Source organism: Carettochelys insculpta, chromosome 5, assembly GCF_033958435.1.
Source record: "Carettochelys insculpta isolate YL-2023 chromosome 5, ASM3395843v1, whole genome shotgun sequence".
NCBI lineage: Eukaryota > Metazoa > Chordata > Testudines > Carettochelyidae > Carettochelys > Carettochelys insculpta.
This window is the reverse complement of record NC_134141.1, coordinates 34,165,476-34,187,529: the sequence shown is the minus strand read 5'-3', so window position 1 is coordinate 34,187,529 and position 22,054 is coordinate 34,165,476. Positions and strand designations below refer to the sequence as shown.

At 37.7% G+C, this 22,054-nt stretch overlaps 1 protein-coding gene across 6 annotated transcripts in view; it reads left to right on the top strand.

Annotated features, from left to right (window-relative positions):
* The window catches only part of NFIB (nuclear factor I B), a 252,079-nt gene that overhangs the window by 178,575 nt on the left and 51,450 nt on the right, over positions 1–22,054 (top strand). For 5 of the 6 annotated variants that reach the window (XM_074994909.1, XM_074994907.1, XM_074994905.1 and 2 more), the window contains exons 4-7: positions 1,398–1,466; positions 3,466–3,586; positions 5,163–5,281; positions 21,790–21,921. In XM_074994909.1, coding sequence (XP_074851010.1) covers positions 1,398–1,466; positions 3,466–3,586; positions 5,163–5,281; positions 21,790–21,921 — 441 coding nt within the window. Of the gene's footprint in view, positions 1–1,397; positions 1,467–3,465; positions 3,587–5,162; positions 5,282–10,123; positions 10,803–21,789; positions 21,922–22,054 lie in introns of those variants that run through there. The other variant, XM_074994908.1, reaches the window with a different exon arrangement.

The window sequence follows — 22,054 nt, the reverse complement described above, 5'->3', positions numbered from 1 at the left end:
CCTGGTTAACTGTGTAGGGCTGGATTTAAAAAAAAATGTCTATTGTTTTCTGAATTTGATTTTAACATATTGCCAATTAATGTTTTGTTTAGGGAACAGACCAAACGAATAAACAAAGGGCGCTGCTTTTACTTTTGTTAGCCCTTCTTTCTCTTTCTCAATTCAGACTACACTTTCATTGTAAGGGAAACGGAAGCAGAAAGAGGAAAGAGAGACAGGGTAGTGAAAGATGGCGAATGTTGGAACTGTTTGTGTACTCTTTGTCCAAGTTGCCCATTGTAATGTCAAAAAGGAAAGTGGAGGAAGAAAGGAAATTATTTATTCACTGTCACATAGGGAAATATGGATTGACAGGATACTTTCTCCTTTCCTTCCAACAGAAAGCAAAGGCGGTGGAGGAAAAGGTGGTAGAGGAAAGAAAGCATGACTCCTTCTAGGCCATCTGTGATCAGTACGATGGCAAGAGTCCTTTCCCTTGCATTCAGGGGAGTGGGAGAAGCTGGGGAGGAGTAGGGAGACAGAGAAACTGTCAGAAGAGAAAAAGACAAGTGGGGTTAGAAGAAAGCAGCTTGGAGAGAAGGAAAGTTATATAGAGCTATTTCATCACATATGGCAGGGTGGGGAACCTTTTTTTGATCAGGGGACACTGTCCCACAGAAAAATCAGTCGGGTCAAACGCAATTCTTTTGCCCTTCATCTGTCTCTCAGAGTTAGCAAGAGATAACAGGGTAGGGCATGTCATCTGACCACCTTTGACTTCCCTAACCTGATGGATCAGATACTCATTTTACAGCTGTAGCTTAGATTCAGAGCTAAAACCTCCAGGATTGTAGTCAACGTGTCAGCCCCATGTAGTCATGTCAACCACAGATTTATACAGGGTTCTGTTCCCATTGGGGCTGTGCAACTGGGTGGTGTGTCAAGTCCTTTGACTGAGCCTTCCTCAGTGAAAGTACTACTTTCATGTGAGCTGCGACCCCAACTCTGTGGCAACCCTGGAGGAGATCAGAGGGTCTGGCTCAGTAGGGTATGGTGGTGGGGTGCCCCAAAGGGCAGGTAGGGGGCTGAGTGGTATTTTCAGCACATCAAGTGACAGTTCCAAGAGGATGTCTGTGACTGAACCTTTCTGAGAGTTTGTGATACATTTTTCCCAGTTATCTATTACTTCAATATATTGCTTGTTCATTTCCATTGATGTGTTAAGGAATCTCTTTTCCTATGGAATCACAGTTTTGCACACAACAGTCTGAATTTCAGCTCTCATCCCATCCTGTGAACTGCTGTCGTCATGTTTTAGCCTAATTTTTTGACTTTTCTTTGGTTCTGCTACTAGATGGTCTGTGTATTTTTGTCTCCCTAACTTAGTTGGTTGACAACAGTATTATGATCTTTTTCAGGGTACCTTGAAGATAGTTTTGTAAAATCTGGAGTCTTCAATGTGTCAGAGCTTGTGAGAGTTTCTAGAAGTAAGTTAACAAATTCTATTTAATCATTTTAACATATGCAAAAAGCCCAATCCGCCATCCACTGAAATCAGTTGGAGGCTCTTCTTTGACTTTAATGGCATTTATTTTCAGGCTTCAAGTGAGAGAAAAAATGCTCACTGTTCACACAATTTTGCTAACCTTTTGCATGACGCCACAATGTATCTTGCATGTATTGATGATAAAACGGGTAAAAGGCTTTTTGTTTTTTTGTTTTTTCGAATTCTGAATCAAACATCATATTAAGTATTTGAATCCATTTTCTGTGCCTGGTTCAGTGAATTTATGTCACTAAAATTCCACAGATAATGAATCAACTTCTTCCATGCACTTGCAGCTTTTTCACAAGATTTTATCCTCTGTACATCTTTTGGAATTCTGCTAAGCCATGAGATGTCTCTTTTCTTTTACTTTGCTCCCATCTCATGACCTTAAAGGACACTTACATCATAGAGAGAATGGGGAGCATAAGTAATTGAATGTAGACCAGAGTGATCTCTCTCTCTCACTCACACTCCCCCACCCTCCTGAAAAAATTTATATGGTATAAGAATAATCTCTAACCTACATATCATTTTTATTTACTTCTATTTTCCTTTTGGTATTTAATGAAAATGCTGTTCATTTCTTTCTGTTGAAGACTTCATTTTGAAATAAGCAAATTAAAATATGAGTTCAGAACTTGTTTGGAAACAACAGCGATCAAGTATGAAGTTTATAAATAAAATAAAGTTTGAATGTTCCAGGAAGATCTTTCCCATATTCTAGATGAAGACTCTGGGACAACCAAAGATCAAAGAGAGCCTCCCCAAAACTGTCTGCTGCAGATTTTACACTAGTACTAGTTTATGCTAGGACAGAACCTCCCTGTGAGTTTTAATTAGTTCATCAGAGTTAAGGGCCTGATTCTGATCTCACATCTTTGTACATCAACACTAACTAATTTAAAGTCAGTGGAAGTTCCCCATCAAAAGACAGATGTGAAATAATGTGTGCAGGGAATATATTCAATAAATCTGCCTGTCTTAACACTGAGTTTTGGAGCCAAATTATGTGCATAACTCACACTGACCTTATTTGTTATTTAAATAAGAGTTACACATGTGTGTCTGAGTGCATTTGATTGCCTGTGTTTTAAGGCACATGCACTTAAGCATGTGCAACACTGAATGTTCTTTCAAAATATGGAGATTTGTGTATGTGAAATACAAGTTTCATATGCTCATGATATACGTTTTCTGAGTAACTCAGGCTCATACAATTCTAGTAGTTTGGTCAGATCTAAAAAATCAAGATTGTGTTGTTGCAATTTCTCTGCTCTTCAGTGTTCCACTTAATGCGCTTTTGATAATAAATTTTAAAAGCATGTGGTTTCTGTGGGACTTTTTTTCCATGTGTTTGTTTAACCTCAAGCCACAACAGAAGTATGCTTTGACCATTAGAAAAAAATTAATCCTTCCCATGAGTTATACCATTCAGTTCCTTTGAAGTTAAAAAAGGACAATGCCCAGACATTACACAAAGGTAAAGAGAACACTGTATGTGTGCACAGAAAACAATGTCTGTATCCTAAGCGAAAGGCAAGTTTACCAGTTCAATACTGTCTCTTTATAAGGCTGCATCTGGCAAGCATAGGTGATTAGAGATGTTCAGACCCTTTTACAGCATGCTCAGTTTTGTATCTCAATCTTTGTCAGTTTTTCCCATTAATGATTTCCACATTATCTATTCTAAACCAATAATATACAGTAAGAAAACTCCATCTATATTCAGAGATATAGGGAGAGGGCACTGGAGGGAGCATATACCTTCACTTGTTTTTTTGGTATGCAAACTTTAACAAAACTTGACCATATTTGATTTTTATCATAGGCAGAAAACGCATTATTTTGTAAATTTCTAGAGTTTTATAATACTAAAAATTGAAAGGATGCTCAGAAATTTAGGGATAAGTTTTGACTCTTTCTAACGTATTCTTCAGCGCCTATTACCCAGGGAACTGGAGTAAACTTCCCAATTGGAGACCTTCCGAGCCAGCCCTACTATCATGATATGAATTCGGGTGTAACTCTACAGAGGTCACTGTCCTCTCCACCAAGCAGGTAAATGTTTTAAAAAGAGTAAATACTGGTTGGTATTGGCAGAAATATTGGTTATCTGGCTATGTGAAGTCAGGGTTGCTGACGTGGGAAAAGCAATTCTATAGCATTGTAAAGAAAGTGTAGTATTACATGAGTTCTTGTTGCTTTTATATATGTGTGTTTTTATATATGATATGTAGACAATATATTCGTGATGGGAGACTATCTTCCTGCACATGAGCAGATTGACAGAGCTGTGTAACACTAGCATTGATGTTAGGTATAATATCACTTCTCCATAGTTTTGGAAACCATTTTCTAGTGGTCTAGTACAGGAGTGAGAGAACTTCTTATGCTGTGCACTTCTTTTTGGCCCTGCAGTTATCTCTCCCACCCCCAACTTGTGGGGGGACCACAGAAAGGGATGTGGGTGGAGGTGCACGCTGGCCAGTGTTTCTGGTGCTGGGCAAGCAACAGCTCCTCCTGGGGGAGGGGGGAAGCGCTATGGGACCAGGCCAGCAGTTGAGGGATGCTTCTAGTTTAACCATAGCCCTAGTGACTGAGAAGTTATAGAATGAAACTTGATTTACTCCAACTAGATTGTAGTGGAGTGTATCTGTTTGAATGATGGAGTTTGACACACAGCCCTTTCATTGTAAATTAAACTAATAGAAACCAAAAAGATCTTCAGGTCAGGCCTCTGAAAAATAACTTGTTACTCTGATCTGGTGAGGTGGGGAAAATAAGTTTTCCTTCCACAAGCCTATCTGAGCAATTTACCTGGCTGACCTTATCTGGGGTGCAGAAGTATTCCTCCACTGGTTTTCTTTGCCTTAAATGAATTATGCATTAAAATGAATTTAATATTCTAGTGATGTGGCCCTTTTCCAGACGACTGCAGGTTTTGTATCTTTGGCCATGGTCTTAATGTCACCGGTCTTAAAATGTGTAGAGAATGAGAACTCTCGCCTCAATGGCCATGTCTATGCTAGTTAAAAACTTTGAAATGGCCATGCAAATGGCCATTTCAAAGTTTACTAATGAAGCGCTGAAATACATATGCAGCGACTCATTAGCATGCGGGCAGCCGCAGCACTTCAAAATTGACGCGGCTTGCCGGTGTGCGGCTCGTCCAGACAGGGCTCCTTTTCGAAAGGACCCCGCCTACTTTGAAGTCCCCTTATTCCCATCTGCTCATCTGGATGAGCCGCTCGGCGGCAAGCCGTGTCAATTTTGAAGTGCCGTGGCCGCCTGCATGCTAATGAGGCGCTGAATATGTATTTCAGCGCTTCATTAGTAAACTTCGAAATGGCCATTTGCATGGCCATTTCAAAGTTTTTGGCTAGTGTAGACATAGCCAATGGGTTTTTGGCATATTATGCACACGTGCCAACTATATGATGTAAATATTTACATACAACACACATATCCCTGTTTAAGATCAAACCTGTGTAACCTATGCTTGAGGTTAGTCTTAATATTTATTTTTGTGGTTTGTGCTCTATGCTGAAAATTTTGTTTAAATCCTTATATCCTCTGGAGTACAAATGCTAATTTCATATAAGTATTAATAATAACACCTTCATTATTTCAACAGCAAAAGACCCAAAACTATCTCCATAGATGAAAATATGGAACCAAGCCCGACCGGAGACTTTTACCCCTCTCCAAATTCACCAGCTGCTGGGAGTCGGACATGGCATGAAAGAGATCAAGGTAAGGTGATGTCCTTTTTATGCCAAAGGATTCAAAGATACATCAGTAATGCAGATTTTCCCCTTCTCGTTTCCATAATTGTAATACAGTGATACTTAGAAAGGGGGAGGAAATAAACTTTACCTGTTCTTCTAAAGAGATTTTTGAGAATGTTTGAAAACACATGTATCTTTTAAAAAAGCTAGGTCAGGTAGGGTGAATAATCATATAATCATGATTTTTACACACAGTCAGTTTTATTACTGTTATGAAAACATCAGTTTCCTCTCCTGCCCCTTTAGTCATTAGTGTAGGATGTTTCTTACTTTCCACATTTACAGCTCATTTAAAAAAACAAACAAACACGTATGAAATGTATATATTCAGCCTGTGACTTTGTATACCCAGACTTTTGACAGCAAGGGCAATATACTTATTTTAAAGTCCCCAAAAGGATGCACATCCTATGTTAACAGCTTTATTTTGTTACTGTTATTTGTCATGACTGGTTTTTGTTACCACTGTTTTTGAGAAACAGTTTTGTATCGTTCCTATCTTTTTTTCATTCTATACAATTGACCACATGAGTAGGGAAAATGGTCTAGTATTCCGCTTAAAAGTAGCACTGCATATTCCCACTTGACGAGTGAAGTCCTCTGTGGCAAAATGAGCCTCAAGAACTTCCTAGAAATGCAGTGCTTACTGGACTGCATAAACCCCAACTTTTCATCATGAGACATTTGGATTTGAACTGTGTAGTTCCCAATCACTGCGGTTCCTTTCTTTCCATAGGTATGTTGGCTCTGTGCATAGAATTTTTTTTTTTTTACCAGACTTCCTTGTTAGTTAGTAATAGTTTTTACTAGTATTAATAATTTTCTAATTGTAGTCTGTTTTGGATAGTTTCATAAGGAACATTTCCTTCATTTCTTATTATTGCATAGTTAGACTCCTGGAGTGCTTCAAGTTTCAGACCCATGGTACTGTACCTCTTTCAATCCCAAGGACCTTCAAAAAAGAAAGATTCAGCTTAAATGGTGTATCTGATGCCACTTTGCCTTTCCAGAGCTCTGTTCATGTTTCCTCATGGAAATCCATTCATGGGATCATTTTTTGGCACCTCAAGATTTTAAACCTCATATTCAAAAGGACTGACATACTTATCTCAGGGATTTACTCTCACAGAGGCTTTAGGAGACAGACCTGATCTGTCTTGAGGACAGGCCCCCGTTCTGGGGCAGGGACAGAGTTAGGTCATCATGCCTGGCCTGTGTGTGTCTCCCAGTCAGAGGAAGGCACCACGTCTGGTTCTGAGGCTATCCCAAAACTGAGAAAGCTTCATTTCTCATGTATAGGTATATCTCTACAACAAAGAAAATCCTTCCAACTGACTCAGACTTGGGCAGCAGGATTGTTTCATTGTTGAAGGACTCTGGAGGATGAGAGGGTCCAACAACCCAGGAAGCCTATAACTCAATGAAACAGCCTCATAGCCTGAGCCCTGCGAGCCCAAGTTGGCTAGCATGGGTCAGCTGCAGGATTTTCTTCGCTGTGTGGACATACCTTAAGTTGGTGAGTGCCAGCACCTTTGATGTTACCTTCTCTCACCAGGATATCACGTTTGTGGCCAAGGCAGAATACTCAGTGCTCCATCTCATCTTGCAACTCCAAGATCCTTGTTCAGAGCACTCATTTATCAGTACCAAGCTTTTTACAGATCCAGAGATCTACCCTGTGGACTGGCATTTGCATTGATTCTGCTTATCTTTCTGCACAAAAGGCAAAGGAAAGAGAAGAAATAGATCAGTGAGGGCTTCTGTGCAAAGGGACTCAGTGCCATTATGAAGGAAGAAGGATTATTTTCCTTTCTTCCCTACAGTTCTGTGCTCATAAGACTCCAGGATATAGATGGGGTGGGGGAAACCAACAAGGAACTTGGAGAATCCCATGATGCTTTTTAAACAGCTTGACCATCCATTAGGGGATACTTAGACAGTCCCAACAGGCACTGCTTTTCTAGAAGGTTCCTGAAGCTCATCAGCATCAGAAATGTGAATCATTCTACATTTCTGAAGTGTCTGCTTCTACAAGTGTGACTGTGCAGAGGTAATACAAATGCTGGTAAGTAGCCTTTTTTCATTTTAATGTAATTTTATTTTTTTCTACAAGACTAAAAGAAACAATCAGAGGTAAAATTTAGATCACAGCAATACTGACTTCAGTTTGAAGCGGGTCTCATCTGCTCCATTTTGGTTGTATGGACTCAGTTACTTATGTATTGAAATGGACTTATTTCTCCAAGTAGCTAGTCATGAGACATTTCCAGTGTTTGAAGCTTCATGTGGAAAGTAGTTAAGCCATCATCAATCTATTTTTTAAGCCCTTGTCAAAGACAATGGTTGGTTTCAGAAACTGAGCTGGTAGATCTCTTTTAATGTAATAAAATACTTTTATCTTGCTGTGTTGCCATTTGCAGAGCAGTCAAAAGGTGATAGCACTGAGTTTGAAGGTGGCAATTATGATAAAACCCTAGTGCTCAACCAAGTTTGGAGTTCCTAGCTTGTTTATTCAAAGGGTTACTCCCTTCGAAGAGCATACCATAGTGTGTTAATACTTATTGAGTTGTCAGTCATGTTGGGTGTGCTGAAATTTGAATGACTTTTTCTTATTCCTCATGAAAGATGGATACCATTAGGCAGTTGGAGATGGACAAAGGCACAGGATAAATGACTTCATTATAATCTGCACTATTTGCACAAGTTCTGTGGTGTGTAGGCATGTAACATGAAAGAGGAGAGAAACATGACTAGTAAGGATTTACATTTAGCTAGGACGCATAGTGGCAATAAAACTGAAGGGGGAGGAGTAAAATTTTACCAAATTACAGTGAAATCTTCATCATACCACACTGCATTATCAGTAAAACACCAAAGCTTCTGCTTTTACAGTTACAGAGCTTTAACTACAAGCAAACTACTATTATCAATGTCTTAATTTCACCCTCTTTCTTAAGAGACTTTGACATGTTAAAGATGTTGGTATTTTCCAGAGTATGCTGGGAGAGTGAAAAATAGGGAAATATAAGGAAGAACAGAAATAAGCTAAACCAAAACAAACAAAAACCAATTGAAAGAGGCTCTGGGTTGATCAAAACAGTAATGATCAGTCATTTCATATTTAATTTTTGACACTGAATTCACTTTTGTACATACCATTGTTCTAAACATAGCTCTTTCCGTGCCATCAGACAGTTGCTCCAAAGTGTAAATAGAGACTGTGGATTTGCTGTGCAAAAATATAGTCATTTTCTTTACCCAAAGTTTGATTTCTAAATTAGTTTCCTTTTCATATTTGATGAAGCCATATTATAAACATTTGTGAAAGAGAGCAAGCCTATCATTATTTCTCATTGTGCAATCATTGTACTGTCTTTGTGGTTTACTTAAGTTGTCTTTGGAATGTTTGGGAATGCTATAGAAATATGTAATACCACAGAAGTATGGGGAACAGATTCTGAAAATTTTTCTTTAAAAAAGGGAAAAGATTTTAAATTATTTTTATGAATCTGACAGCCTTGTCTTTTTTGAAAAATACATGAAGTTAACTATTGTAGGAAGATCATATAGTTAGTACTACATTTGTTTTGACATAAAAAGTGAGGTACAGTGTTCTTTATGCAATCTTACCAAAACAAATGTAATGCATCAAAAAGCTACAATAGATTTCCAAAATAACTAGGATGAAGTTGTTTTCTAAAAAATGGTTATAAGTCATAAGACGCTGAAGTTGTTACCTGTTAGGAAGCAATGTAGTCCAATGCATCAGACCCTGCATTTTAATTAAGGTGCTCAGGGTTCTGTTTCTGTTGCTTGACCTTCAGTAAGTCACTTATGTGTTCCATGCCTCAGTTTCTCCATCTATAAGATTGTGCTATATTCACTTTCCTGTTTGAAGTCTTAGAGACTTATGGATTAAGACTTCTTTACAAGACATAACTAATTTTCCTTTTACCTTTTGAAATATAACCTTTAAGGAATGTGAAATACTATGTCTATATTAGATGTGAACTTCAGCAAATTTTTACTCATCAGTTGATTATTTCTTATTGACATAATTGGATGTTGAATCAACCCTGAGTGCACATATACCAAGCAGAAATGTATGTTTGTTTTAAAATAACATGGCTGCACACTTTAAAAATCTAACCATTATACATTTTCACTCTGGCTGACCTTGTATGTCTGACTGACACTGTATGTCTGTCTATATTAAGACAAAACTACGATTTTCTGTGATGCAGGAATAAAAATTCACTAAAATTGATGCTTAAGTACGATAGGAAATTGTTGTGACGTTCTCAACAATTAAAATTTTATGTGGAAAACTCCCCATACATTTGGGAAAAGGAATTTCTGAAAACGTGACAAACAGGTTGTCGCCCATCGTTATACAGGGGAGGTGGCCTGGCTTAAGAAGACCCCCAGTTCATTTTTTTTTAAAGAGATAAGCAAAGAACTGGTGGAGAAACCCTTAATTGATTATTTGGTAAGTAACTGAGTATTTCTCTTAAATCAGACAGGAATAATTTAAGATGAGTATATTATATATACATGTATGAGTTTACAAAGCTAGATTTTGGAAGTAAAACATATATTTTGTAATAGCAAAAACTTTGTCATACTTTGAAACTATTTTTATCATGATATTACAACATTATTTAAAGTAAAAATACAGCTTACATTTATGAATGATATGTATAACAACTAACCGATACAATTAGAGCTTTATATGGAATTCTGCAGAAGTCAGATGTTCAAACATTCTGGAGGTCAATGTACAATGAAATAAATTTTAATTTTACAGTTTCTTCATCATGTTCACTCTCTCACACTTCACCCACATCTACCAACAGTCAAGGATCAAGATGCCAACATACCATTAAATCAGAAACAGCTGAACTCTCTTCACCGGTTGTCTGCCCAGCAGCTATTGGATGCTCCTCTTCTCAGGCCCAGGCTCCCTTTGCTGGACATCCCTCTTCTGGACACTTGTCCCCCCTTGCTTTTTCCCCACCCACTGGACACGCATTTCCTATTGGGTCCCTTCCTGATGGCACTTTCCTTCTTGGACCCTCTTCTCATGGACTGCCTAAAATTGACATTTTAATTTCTGAAGTGAGGGAATTAAAAGAGGAAGTAATTAATGCTGTCCAGGAATTGAGAACTATAACAGATCACCTTGGTTGCTTGGTGGCCTACATTGGACAGAGTTCAAGAATACATCCAACTCCTGGTGCACCTGCAGAAGGCTAAAGCATGAGCTTTAGAAATACATAGCCTCCATCTGACAGATGCATTCATCTGGTAGGATTAAAACTTGGATGAATATCTGTTAAATGTTTCGTAGCTTCAATTCAGTCTAAATTCCCAAATCTTTTGTATGTCAAAGAATGTTTTTATGCCAATTTATATCCTACTAGTGAATTTTGTTTAGATCCAGTTTTTTATTCCTTTTTAATATGAGTGTTTTTAAATAAATTTATGTACTTATGCAAATATATTGATTTTTCTGTGTTATTTTAAGTGTATTGTGTCAAAGAAAGTCACTGACACTGAAAGAACAATATTAATTTTCCTAACCTCAACAGTCTTAGGGTAAGATGTCCTTTTCATCATGAATAAGATTTGAAATGTATTTTAAATCAAAGTTCTTAATTGCAACAGGCCTTTCTGAATCTACTGGCGGGTGTCATTCTGAGAAGTGGCATCATGATGATAATAGCACTGGCATAGAAGTTTTGTGTGAGAGACTATAATCTTGTTTCTGACCTTCTTTTCTGTTGATTTAGGAATCAGAAATAGATGTTAGATCTCAAGCAATACAGTATGTCTAATTTTTCAACATCACCATTTCTTGTTTGACACTTAATCTGGTATTAAAGCAAGTTGAGATCTGATTTGCTTTTGGGCTTCCTTAGTTGTACAACAAATATCTCTTTTAAATATAATTGCAGATGATGATAGTAGGTTCAGCAATAGCTTAATGAGGGTGAAAAGTGCTTCTTGCCTTTTAAGTTTTGATAGCTGAACTCAGCAGACAAAATGAAGCAATTCTCAGAAGCTTGTTATTTTGAAAAGACAATTACAAATAAAAATATAATGCATGGCATAACAAAATAATGTCATATTAATGTCAATAATTCTTCCACTCACACTCATCAAGGACAGTATTTAATCCATTGTCAGGTGTGAACATGCTATTCTTTATCTTAGTGTTAACTTTAAATTCGCTTGTGAGAAGAATAAAATATTAGGGGATGGGTCAGATCTTCAGCAGGTACAAATGGGTGTAGCTCAACTGAAATCAGTGGGTTTCACCAGAAAAGGGGAAAAATCTAGCTCCACTGAAGTCAGTGGTACAACTCCCTGATCCTTGGAGATGCGGAATATCTTCAGACTCTGAAATAATTGACGTTCAGCCCCCCACCCCCCCAAACCAGAAGAGTCACACGTTTTCCTGAGTAGCATATTCTTACTTCATTACTGGTATTCCCATGAGTCAGGAAAATATTATAAACTTTGTCCAAATGTATTTTATGCCTAAACTTGGCTACTTCTTTCTGTAAGTGAAGGAATAGTCCTTCTATTGTGGGGAATTTTCTTGATTCATGCATTACAGAGTGAAATTGGCTAGGGAAAGCATCTGAGTGAGTCCTTGCTCCAGCTTTCTTTACGTGAGGATCAGCCTGATTTTGAGGACACCCCTTACACTCTCCCGTGTGGCAGAGTCCCTGTAACCCTGATAAGGCAAGGCCCAGGATCCCTGTGAGGCTTGATCCCCAGCCTTCTTATTGTCACGGGGGAATCAGGACAGATTTGCATGGTATTGTCCCCACACTGAAAGCTTCTCTCACCCTGTGATCATTACATGTACTTTGAAGCAAATACAGTTTATTAAACAACAACTAATAAAAATAAGGACAAATTGGGAAAGGTTGAAGGAACCAGTAATCCCATTGTGTGGGCACAAGGACACCACAACAGTTACCTCTGAAATGTAAGGAAAGTTTGCAATCTGTTCTTTACGACTCTAAAGCCTCCTTCCCAGGCTATGTCTACCCTAGACTAAGAAACAGAGAAGTAGCTGTGTTAGTCTGTATCCTAACAAAACAAACCAGCAGTCATGTAGCACTTTAAAGACTAACACACTAATTTATTAGGTGATGAGCTTTTGTGGAGAAGACCCACTTCCAGATCTGAAGAAGTGGGTCTGCCCCACATAAGCTCATCACCTAATAAATTATTTTGTTAGTCTTTAAAGTGCTCCATGACTGCTGGTTTGTTTTGTTAGATTAAGACAGTCGACCACACATATTAAATTCTAGATACGCCAGCTGCCTAGCTATAATCGATGTATCTGTGCTCAGCTAACTTGTCTGTATAGAGGGGAAGGTTGATGGGAGAGTTTCTTCTATTGAGCTCCCTTACTCCTTGGTCTCACGAGGAGTACAGGGATCGACTGTGACCCTTTAGAGGTCACTTCACATATCCATACCAGGCATGCGAAACCAAACCCTGGAAGATCAAACCTGAGCAGGTCGATCTTCCAGGGCACTGTCGACGTAGCCCCAGGCTCTGGCTGCACTGCAGTGATACAACAGGTCAGACGCTTGTTGTGGAAGGAGCTGCATGCCCCCAGGTGTCAGGACTCCTCTTACCCGTGGTGGCTCTTTCGTAAGGGTTATGATCCCACACCAAGTCCGGCCTCCAAGACCTCTTTTCTGGTGGCATCTCTCTGAGCTGGACCCTCATTTCCTTGGGGTCCCCCTCACCTTGCTCACCTCCTCACCACACTCGGATCTGGACTGCTCCAGTCTGTCTCTGGCTGCTGCTGCTCTGTCTTCAGCTGAGCTCTCCTCTCTGAGCTGCTTCTCTGGTCCCTCAGTTTCCACAGCTGCAGCTGTGCTCCAGCTCAGTTCAGGCTGCTGCCCTTTCGTTAGCTCAAAGTACTCTGTTTAAGGTATCTTTAGTGGAGGATGGGACACCAGGCCCCTGATTCCCTCATTGGCCTGGCTGTCCCTGTCAGACAAGCTGACCTGGCACATTGGCCACTCTCTATTAACCCTTGGGACTGTCAGTCTTAGGATATTGATTGCTCATCTGTCCTTCCTGTTTCTTTTGATGCTGGGAGAGGACTAACTAAAAAAGCCACTAATGCCAATAATTCTCGTACATTTTTCACCATTTGTTTTGCCATCCTCCTGGTAACCATCATGCTGTCAAATTGTAATCGTTCAACCTAGGTCTAATGATTTTATTTCACAGCAGTTTCAAATCACTTTTCAGATTTCCCCAGAAATCTGCTAATATACCATATCTTTTAAATAATCCTAAATTGCTACAAATATAGATTATAAAAATATTAGCAATAGTAAAAGCCTGGAGACATCTTGGCATGAATAAATGAATAGCTTTCCCTCAAATTGTCTTATCTCAAAACTCATCTGTAGTCTTGTTAAGTTCAAAATCTTCCAGTGTCTGTCTTTCTTTTACAGTTAAGGTTACAATATTGATTTTATTTTATAGGCCAAGCTCCTTGGATTCTTACACTAGTAAGATGCTGTGGCCAAGAGCTTTTCCCTGGACTGATGATGAATGTCAGTGACGTGCCTATACCATTACTTAATATATGACTAAAATATACTCAAAGTTCTGTAAAATTTCTTTGGCTCTTTTAATTAGATTTTTCCAGCAGCCCTCTAGGATGCTTTTTATCATTGCCTGTCCATCGAAATAAAATCACTTAAAGGATGATGTAGGAAGATAGAATAGACAAGCGTACCTCAGAAAGGCAGAGAAAATTGCCCTATGTATATCTAGTGACCTTATTCTATAATATGTATTTTCATAATGTGAGAGGATTTTATGTTGTAAAAAAGACACTGTAGGATAGTTTGAGCATCGGAGAGATTTCAACATACAGGTAGAACTGTTTTAAGAGCAATTTTTATGCAACGACAACATAAATATTTGTGGGGTTGGGTTTAGTATTCATGTTTTTAAAGTGAGGCTGTCAGGAATGAAATAATAGTAAAAAAACAATGCATGTAGAATGATAATTTTTCCTCACCTGACACAGCCTTGTTCATGAGTCAAAATCCTAAATTAAACAGATGTCACAAAAAGTAATTCCTCTCCATTAACATTAAGACTGCTGTATTTTTCTGATGATAAAACAGAGTGCTAGTCTTCAGGATGGGATATCTGAAACATATAAATACAGAATTATGTCACACTTGCAGCAGAGCTCACCGTGGTTTCAAAGTAATCTTTGTGGGGAATAAATGTAAATATAAATAAAAAGATCCTTTTTTCACTATGGCAGGTAATTACTTGCAAGTCACATGATACCATCAAACAACTGCTTTGGGATTAAGTCCGTATGTCCTCTCATAATCTTAAAGACTATTTAAATAACTTTGGGATACATGCACATGTACATATATGATTTTTGTCATATTATTCTTCCACACATGGCATGAGAACAATGTCTGTCTTGTTGTCTTCTTCCTGTTCAATAACAAACATTGGTTTTAATTCATACAAATTTACAAATAGATTTAAATAATAATTAAAAACAATTAAAATAAATAAAAATCATTGTTAGGTTAAACGGTTCTGTAATCAAACGATACTTAGGTCTTTTTTTCATTTGTGCTTGACCCTATAATAGTAATAACCAATCTTGCATATACAGTGGAATGCTGTGCCAGTTTGATGCATTGGGCAGTATGAGGGATTTTAGGTACTGCTTTAAACATAATGGCTACACGAAGTTTTGTTGACAAATTGTCAACAAAAAACTCAGCACTTACACCAGCGGCATACTGGCTCTCAGATGTGAGGCATAATGCTGCTTGGCTGTTGACAAAAGAGCTGTGTAGATGCTCTGGGGGACCTTCTGTTGACAGAGGGGGGATCCAGAAAAATGGGCAGCCCTCTCAGCTGTGCTTCCAGGTGTCTGTTTTGTAGTGAGAGCAGTCAAGCGCTGGAGCACTCTTCTGATTGACTTTTGTTGCACCGTGTCAGCAGAAGTGTTCTCGGGAAATCTCTTCCAACAGTGACTTCTGTCGACAGAGTGCGGTAGTGTAGCCTTAGCCACTGTGTGTATGAGCCCTGGAACAAGTCTTGCAAATAGTAGCACCGACATTCCCTTTAAAATATCACACTCCTGCAGTTCTTCCTTCATTACCTCATTCAAATACAATATTTTATTTTTACTTCCCCCTGTTTTTTGATTAATGGAGACATTGTCAAGTTTAATAAACCTCAAAATGTACTCCTGGTCTGAGTAGGATTTTTGTAAAATGTCGATATGGTATCTCCTTACATGACCAGAACTTGCAGGCAGGGGGCAAGGCATACTAAGGATATGTGGTGCAGAAGTTTAAAAGTACTGATTTATTTGACATTAGCTTATATATACGAATATCAAAAGAGCAGAATGTGAGGACTGGAAACCACAACAGATTGATAAGGAGATTCAGAACGTGAGGACTTTGTGCATGAGTGGAAACAGAGGAGAAAGTTGCCTTTCCTGTCTAAATGATTCCCATGGCTGCCATGAGCTCGATCAGGTCAAGCTCAGTGCTTTTACATTATCTTCCTTTTTTTGTTATTCATGTACATTTCACCCTACATATTTTTAAATGAAATTGAATGGAAAACATCCACAGGGCGAAATGTATTCAGTTACCAGAAGAAGGGTGTGATGTAATAACAGTATTCTTGATCCAAAAAAGCCCATTTCAGTTGAGAACCTTGTTGGGAGAGTACTTGCATATTAACAATATATTATTCTAGTGCATATTTAGTTATAAATGTTCATGTACTTTCTTTCTAAGATGGACAGAGAAGCAAAAATAGATCTGGCACCATTTTTTAAAAAATTCACCATAGCAGCTTTGTTGAAACTTGCAGACAGGCTGTTTCTGAAATACAGCTGTTCACAGCTATTTTTACAAAATTTGCCTATTGGTAAAGGGGCCTCACCAGCCCCTCCAGTTTACCTTTATACATAAGCCCCCAAAGTCCACTAGAAAAAGCCTAAGTTTTGTCTAACACTCAAAAAGTAGCTACACCTGTGCTCAGCAAAGCATCAAGTCATTTGGAGTTGTTTGACTTAAAAAAAAAAAAAAAAAAAAAAAAAAAAAAAAAAAGAGAAGCAGCTTTAATCTTTTATGTTTGAAGTGAACTTTTATGTTCATGGGATGCTTTGATAACAATTTTCAGTGTCCTCTGCACAATTCAGAATTGATACTTAGGACTCCTGAGCTCCTTCAACTTGATTTGATGTCGGTAGGATCTCAGCTTTTCTGAAAATCAGACTTGTAGAAATTACACACAACCTAAAAAATTGGGAGCCTGATTCTGCTCTCTTGAGCACCGGTATGAAGCAGAAGTTATTCCGCTGAACTCAGTAGGTATGATTTTTCATTGACTTACCCTTTGCATAACTATTTGTAGCTGCGCAAAGTGGACGTAAAACAGTAATAGTTGTTTGTAATGTAAAACGTTACATTTACATTGAATGTAAAACCTTCTGAGCTAGTACAACTTTACACCTGTTTTGGGAAGGTGCAAGCAGTGGAGAATCCGGCCTAATAGAGTGTAGAAGGGAGATATTGTCAGCTCACAATCCAAAATTTGCACTATCTCCTGCAAATGTTCTTTCTCTGTAATCAGCAAGGTCGGGGGGCTTGAAGGGGCTGCAGGGGTTGTAATGTGGTGTGTGGGAGGTGGATTGATGTGAATGTGGTGGTGGTGGTGTGAATCGAGAAAGCACTCATGTTGCAAGATTTGGGGCCGAGGCTGCCCATACTCCTTCAGATTTACTGCCTTTCCATGGCTGGGAATTAGAGACTGAGATAGCTAGTTGGCTCCTGTTCACTCTACTCCTCTGTATTTAAACTGGCCAGGGATTTTCGTAAATCCCTGGCTCCTGCTAGTTGCATGAAGTTGGATATTCATTATGTTTTTCAGTAATGTTATTGATTTCATCCCTTTCAATGCAAAGTATGTAAGATGTTCTTATCTGGCTTTCTCAAGTCAATGCTGATGAGCTCTGAAGGCTTCTAAGGGATACTGTACCTTGCAGGAGTGAGATTAGCTAAATTAAGCAGCGTAAAGATATAAACAAGAATTGATAAATAATAAATTTGGTGAAATAGATGTTATTTATTTCTGTTCTCCTTAGTCGTCTTCTGCACCACCAGTATTCCATAAAAGATGATGTGTTGCTACGCTGTGTGTGAAAACTGAGCAAGTGTCCAAAGGAGGCAGGTGGATGTTTGAATTTGCTGGGGATCACCAGTTGACTCCAGCAAAGTTCTATTAACAGGTGGCTCGTCGATTGGTGTGCCATGTGACATTTATCCAGGGAGCTACTTGGATGACAGGCTGCTTCACATAGAGAGAAAGGGTCTTTCCTTTGATGAGGAAATTGCTGAAACTCATGTCTCATTAGTGTTTCCTAAGGTTCTTTGGAAGCGAACAACAGTTTAATTAAAGGCTGACGTAAACATGGTTCTGCACACTTTCCCCGCAGCATTTTATCACATTTGAATTGATCAGAATTGTTGCCTTGGGCTGACTTGAACAGATATACATCTGGAGTACCATTTGTGCAATCTGCTGATGAGCAGGCGGCATACGCTGTGCTTTACAGCAACTCTCTTCTCTTTTCCTTTGTAGATGGAATTACCTTGTTGGGAGATGAGTTGATGTAACTCTTTATTTGCATATGTCTATATTTCTTTCCTGTGATGTTTTAAAATTTATAATATGCCTCATCCTGGGCATATATATACTATACTATATTGCCACAATAATCTGAGGATATTATGTAAGAATAATTTGAACAGCAATGTGAATTCTTAAAAGTATAATTATGTCAATTAAAATGTAAAGAAATTCTAAGGAGGACATTGCCCTGGGTATTCTGATTCATGTTGATGAGAACATTATGATAAACAGAATATCTTAGTCTAAACTGATGCTTTGAATACTTTTTCTGCTTTGTGCATGCTAACTATTTTTCAAATAAGTCACAGTGAAAAAATGTTATATTTTCATTCCCCAAATGGTTGCAGTTTTATTTCATGACTATATCAGATATGATTTGGAATAAAATATGAATAGATCTGTTTTTATATTCTCTTTCCATCATTTGGTTACCTAATTATCCCTGTATTTCTAAAGCTACAGGAATAGAAATCTAACTCTTGGTTAACATGATTTAAAAGCAAAATGATATCAGGTATTTTTTATTCTGTAAGTGTCGGAGTTACCAGTAAAAAATATGGTCACTCTTAAGATGGCCTGAGGTAATTCTGGACAATTGAAGTCAGTAAACATTAAAACAACAACAATAAAACCAAGGATTATAAAAAAGGTGCCATCCATAAGCTGTAATGATATATTTTTTCCAAAATTCATAACCCTGTAAACAAAATAAAACTATGCTCTTACCAGAGTTATAAGCATATCCATTTTGTCTCTATAAACAGTTTTTGTTCTGGTTCTCCTGTAGGCTGCATCTGTTATTTCATGGTGAATAGACCACGAAAGCGCCATTATTATGTCAGTGAATACAAGGGCTGGGGGTGGGGGGTGACCATCTGAATTACTTCACAATGTTAAGTACATTGTTTTAACAAAGAAGCTGCTATATGTATTTCAGCTATTCAGTTTTTTAGTTGTGAAAGCTGTATATGACATCTTTCTAAAAGTACTCCGCTGTGGCATCATGTGTGGCAGTCATTTCTGCTTTAAAGTACACAGCGTGTGTTTGGTTGGGTAGTGGGAATTCATATGGCAGCAAAAGATGTTCAATATTGACTCACTATAGCCTTCACCTTCAATTAGAGACGATAATCTCTTGGGGTAATAGTCTCACGGTTTTATTCAGTTTTTCCTTGTAATTTGTTACTCCATATATATATCGAACTGCGGTTGTTTTAACGGCAAAACATGAGGGTTGTAATAGTTAATTTCCTTTTTTGTAAATTTTCTTTGAAATTAGGGATGCCACAGGGTAAATTAATGGAAATCCTGATTACATGGTATTTCATACATCACTCTTTTTTCAAACAATTTTAAATATTCTTGGTTTAAAAAATAAAAACAAACCAAAAAAGCTTTGGCTTGTTGAATGAAATAAGGGTCACAAACTAAATCTCTGCTGAATTCTAGAAATTAGAACTGCAGAAATATGCAAAACTCTCAGTGGAAATTTGTTCATTCCTTCAAAAGTTCACTTGCTGAATTCAGTTTTCTCTTAAGTGAAAGACCTTCCCACCTTTTACCTTATGGGTGTTTGAACTTTAGTTGCAATATTCAGTATAAAATAAAAATAAATCCTTTGTACATTTTTGTGATGTAATACATACGGTATTATAAAATAATTTTATTTCCAAAACAGTTTTATCAAAGTATTCAGTTACTGATATGTCTCATGACAGCCAGTGATAGATGCAATTTGTTAGTCAAGGCTGCAGCTATAAGCATTTGTCTGTTTTTTCGGACAATAATGTTGGAATGTTTTTGCAGTGTTAGACTACATGCTAGCAGAAGAATCCCAGCCCAAAGCCACATTTGGTTAATTTTCTCCAGTGTCTTTTCTGAAGCTGTAACTGCTTTTTCTCTTCTGTAGGAGTGAAAAGGTCTTTATGCTTAGATCACTTTAAGTGAAACAAGTGTCATAAGAAATGAAGAAGCTAGTGCTGTTGTTTGATCAAAAAATGAAATAAACCTAAAGTCATGAACTAATATTCTGATTTTATTATAGGATTATAAAATAATGAGTGCAGACTCATTAACCACACTAGAAGTCATTTTAACAATTTTATGTAGTTTATAAGAGATATTTTTATCCAAACTATAACTACTTGTTACTCTTTTCCTTGCTATATATACTATTACAAAAAAATATGGTTTTTGCTGCTTACATTTCTGAAATGACCAGAGGCACCTATATCATCACACAGGTGCTTTTGCTATAATATAAGATTATAATAGACCAGTGTAAAAACAAACAGTAACCCTCAGAATGTATAATCATCCAGAATATACAGTACAGAAATAAAACAGTGTTGTTGCATTTCTTGTATACTCCCTCTTCTTCTGCTTGGTTAAAAAAGGTGAGCCTTGTGCTGTGCCCTCAAGGTCAGCAAATTCAGTCTATTTTGGACCAAAGCATATTCTTAAAATAAATGTCCAGAGAGAGCGCACCTTGCCAGCAGCTTCCCTCTTTTATTTGAAGGTGGGGCTAACTGTATGGTCTTCATAGATCTCAGAAGTAGAAGGCAGGAGTGGGGAAACACACTCTCAAGTAGAAAGGACCCAAGTGTATGTAAGGTTCTGTTAGTACCTTAATCTTAAACTCAGCCCAAAAAGCGTTGACTGAATAAGTTCAGAGTGAGGCAATCAATTTCATAGGGCCATCCTGCCATGCAGAGTTCTGGTATAGCACTAAATACACCACAATACAGTAATCTAGTCTGAAGATGGCAAATATGTAAATGAAAATAGCATGGTCTATGTAGCAAAGAAAAGGAAGATGCATTATGGTCCCAATTCAGTATTTACAAACGAGTTTAACTTGAAGCAAATGAGTAGTGCCATTGAGTTCAAGCTGAATCACTACACCATGGTGATGTATATGCTATAAATATGTGCACTAAATAATTTAAATTGGATAGAAGATCTAATTTCAGATTGAAGTACAATAAGCATTCTGTTAAGCTTGCAGACAAAATATAATGAATTTACTGTTAACGTACCATGTATAATAGCATTTCTTCATTTTTCAGAGCCCTTGTGTTTTCTCCATGTTAAGAGAGATTTTTGTTAGGATGTAAGATGGCAAGAAAAGGAGAGAAGGGCCTACTCAATAAACAGTGAATCTGAGTACAACACTTTTGTATACTGTGTTTTTAGGGAGATTTCATACTACCCCAATGTTTTTGGAAGACAAAGGATGAATAATAGTAAAATAGTTAACTGAAATTAACTATTAAAGTTAAAAGTGAATAATGTTAAAGTTAAAAATGAATAATAGTTAAAAATAGTAAACTATTTTATATGGCATTTTTATTATGATAATCTATACATGTGATTACAAATTTCAGTTAAAATTACAGTAAAATTACCATCAGATAAGTGGATATGGTGTTCTGTAGAACTGGAAGACTTCTAGGAAACTGGTGAGGTCATGGATTTCTTTACTTGCTTGCTTGTCTGGTATGAAGAGAATGAAGTTTCTATTCTGCAGGCCAAAGATTAGTGAATTGTTAATCATGCTCATGCTGGAAACTGCTGCTGTTGGTTATAGTGGAACAGGATAACTAAACAAAGCCTTATAAACGTAGCATAAACATAAATATTTTATCATATACAGAATGCTGATTCATGCAATATATTAAGGGGACTCTCACTTAACATTCCTGTTTTCTTATATTTCCATTGCAGATATGTCTTCTCCTACAATGAAGAAGCCTGAGAAGCCTTTGTTTAGCCCTACATCTCCTCAGGATTCTTCATCAAGACTGAGCACTTTCTCCCAGCATCACCATCCAGGAATCCCAGGAGTTGCACACAGTGGTGAGGGCATATGAAGGAGGACAAAACCCCTCTACATTTATCTGGTTTCTTATCTTTAACTACACTATGATGCTGATGTAGTTGTAGAACCAATTATCATGGACCTCTACTTCCACATATATTACTAATGAAA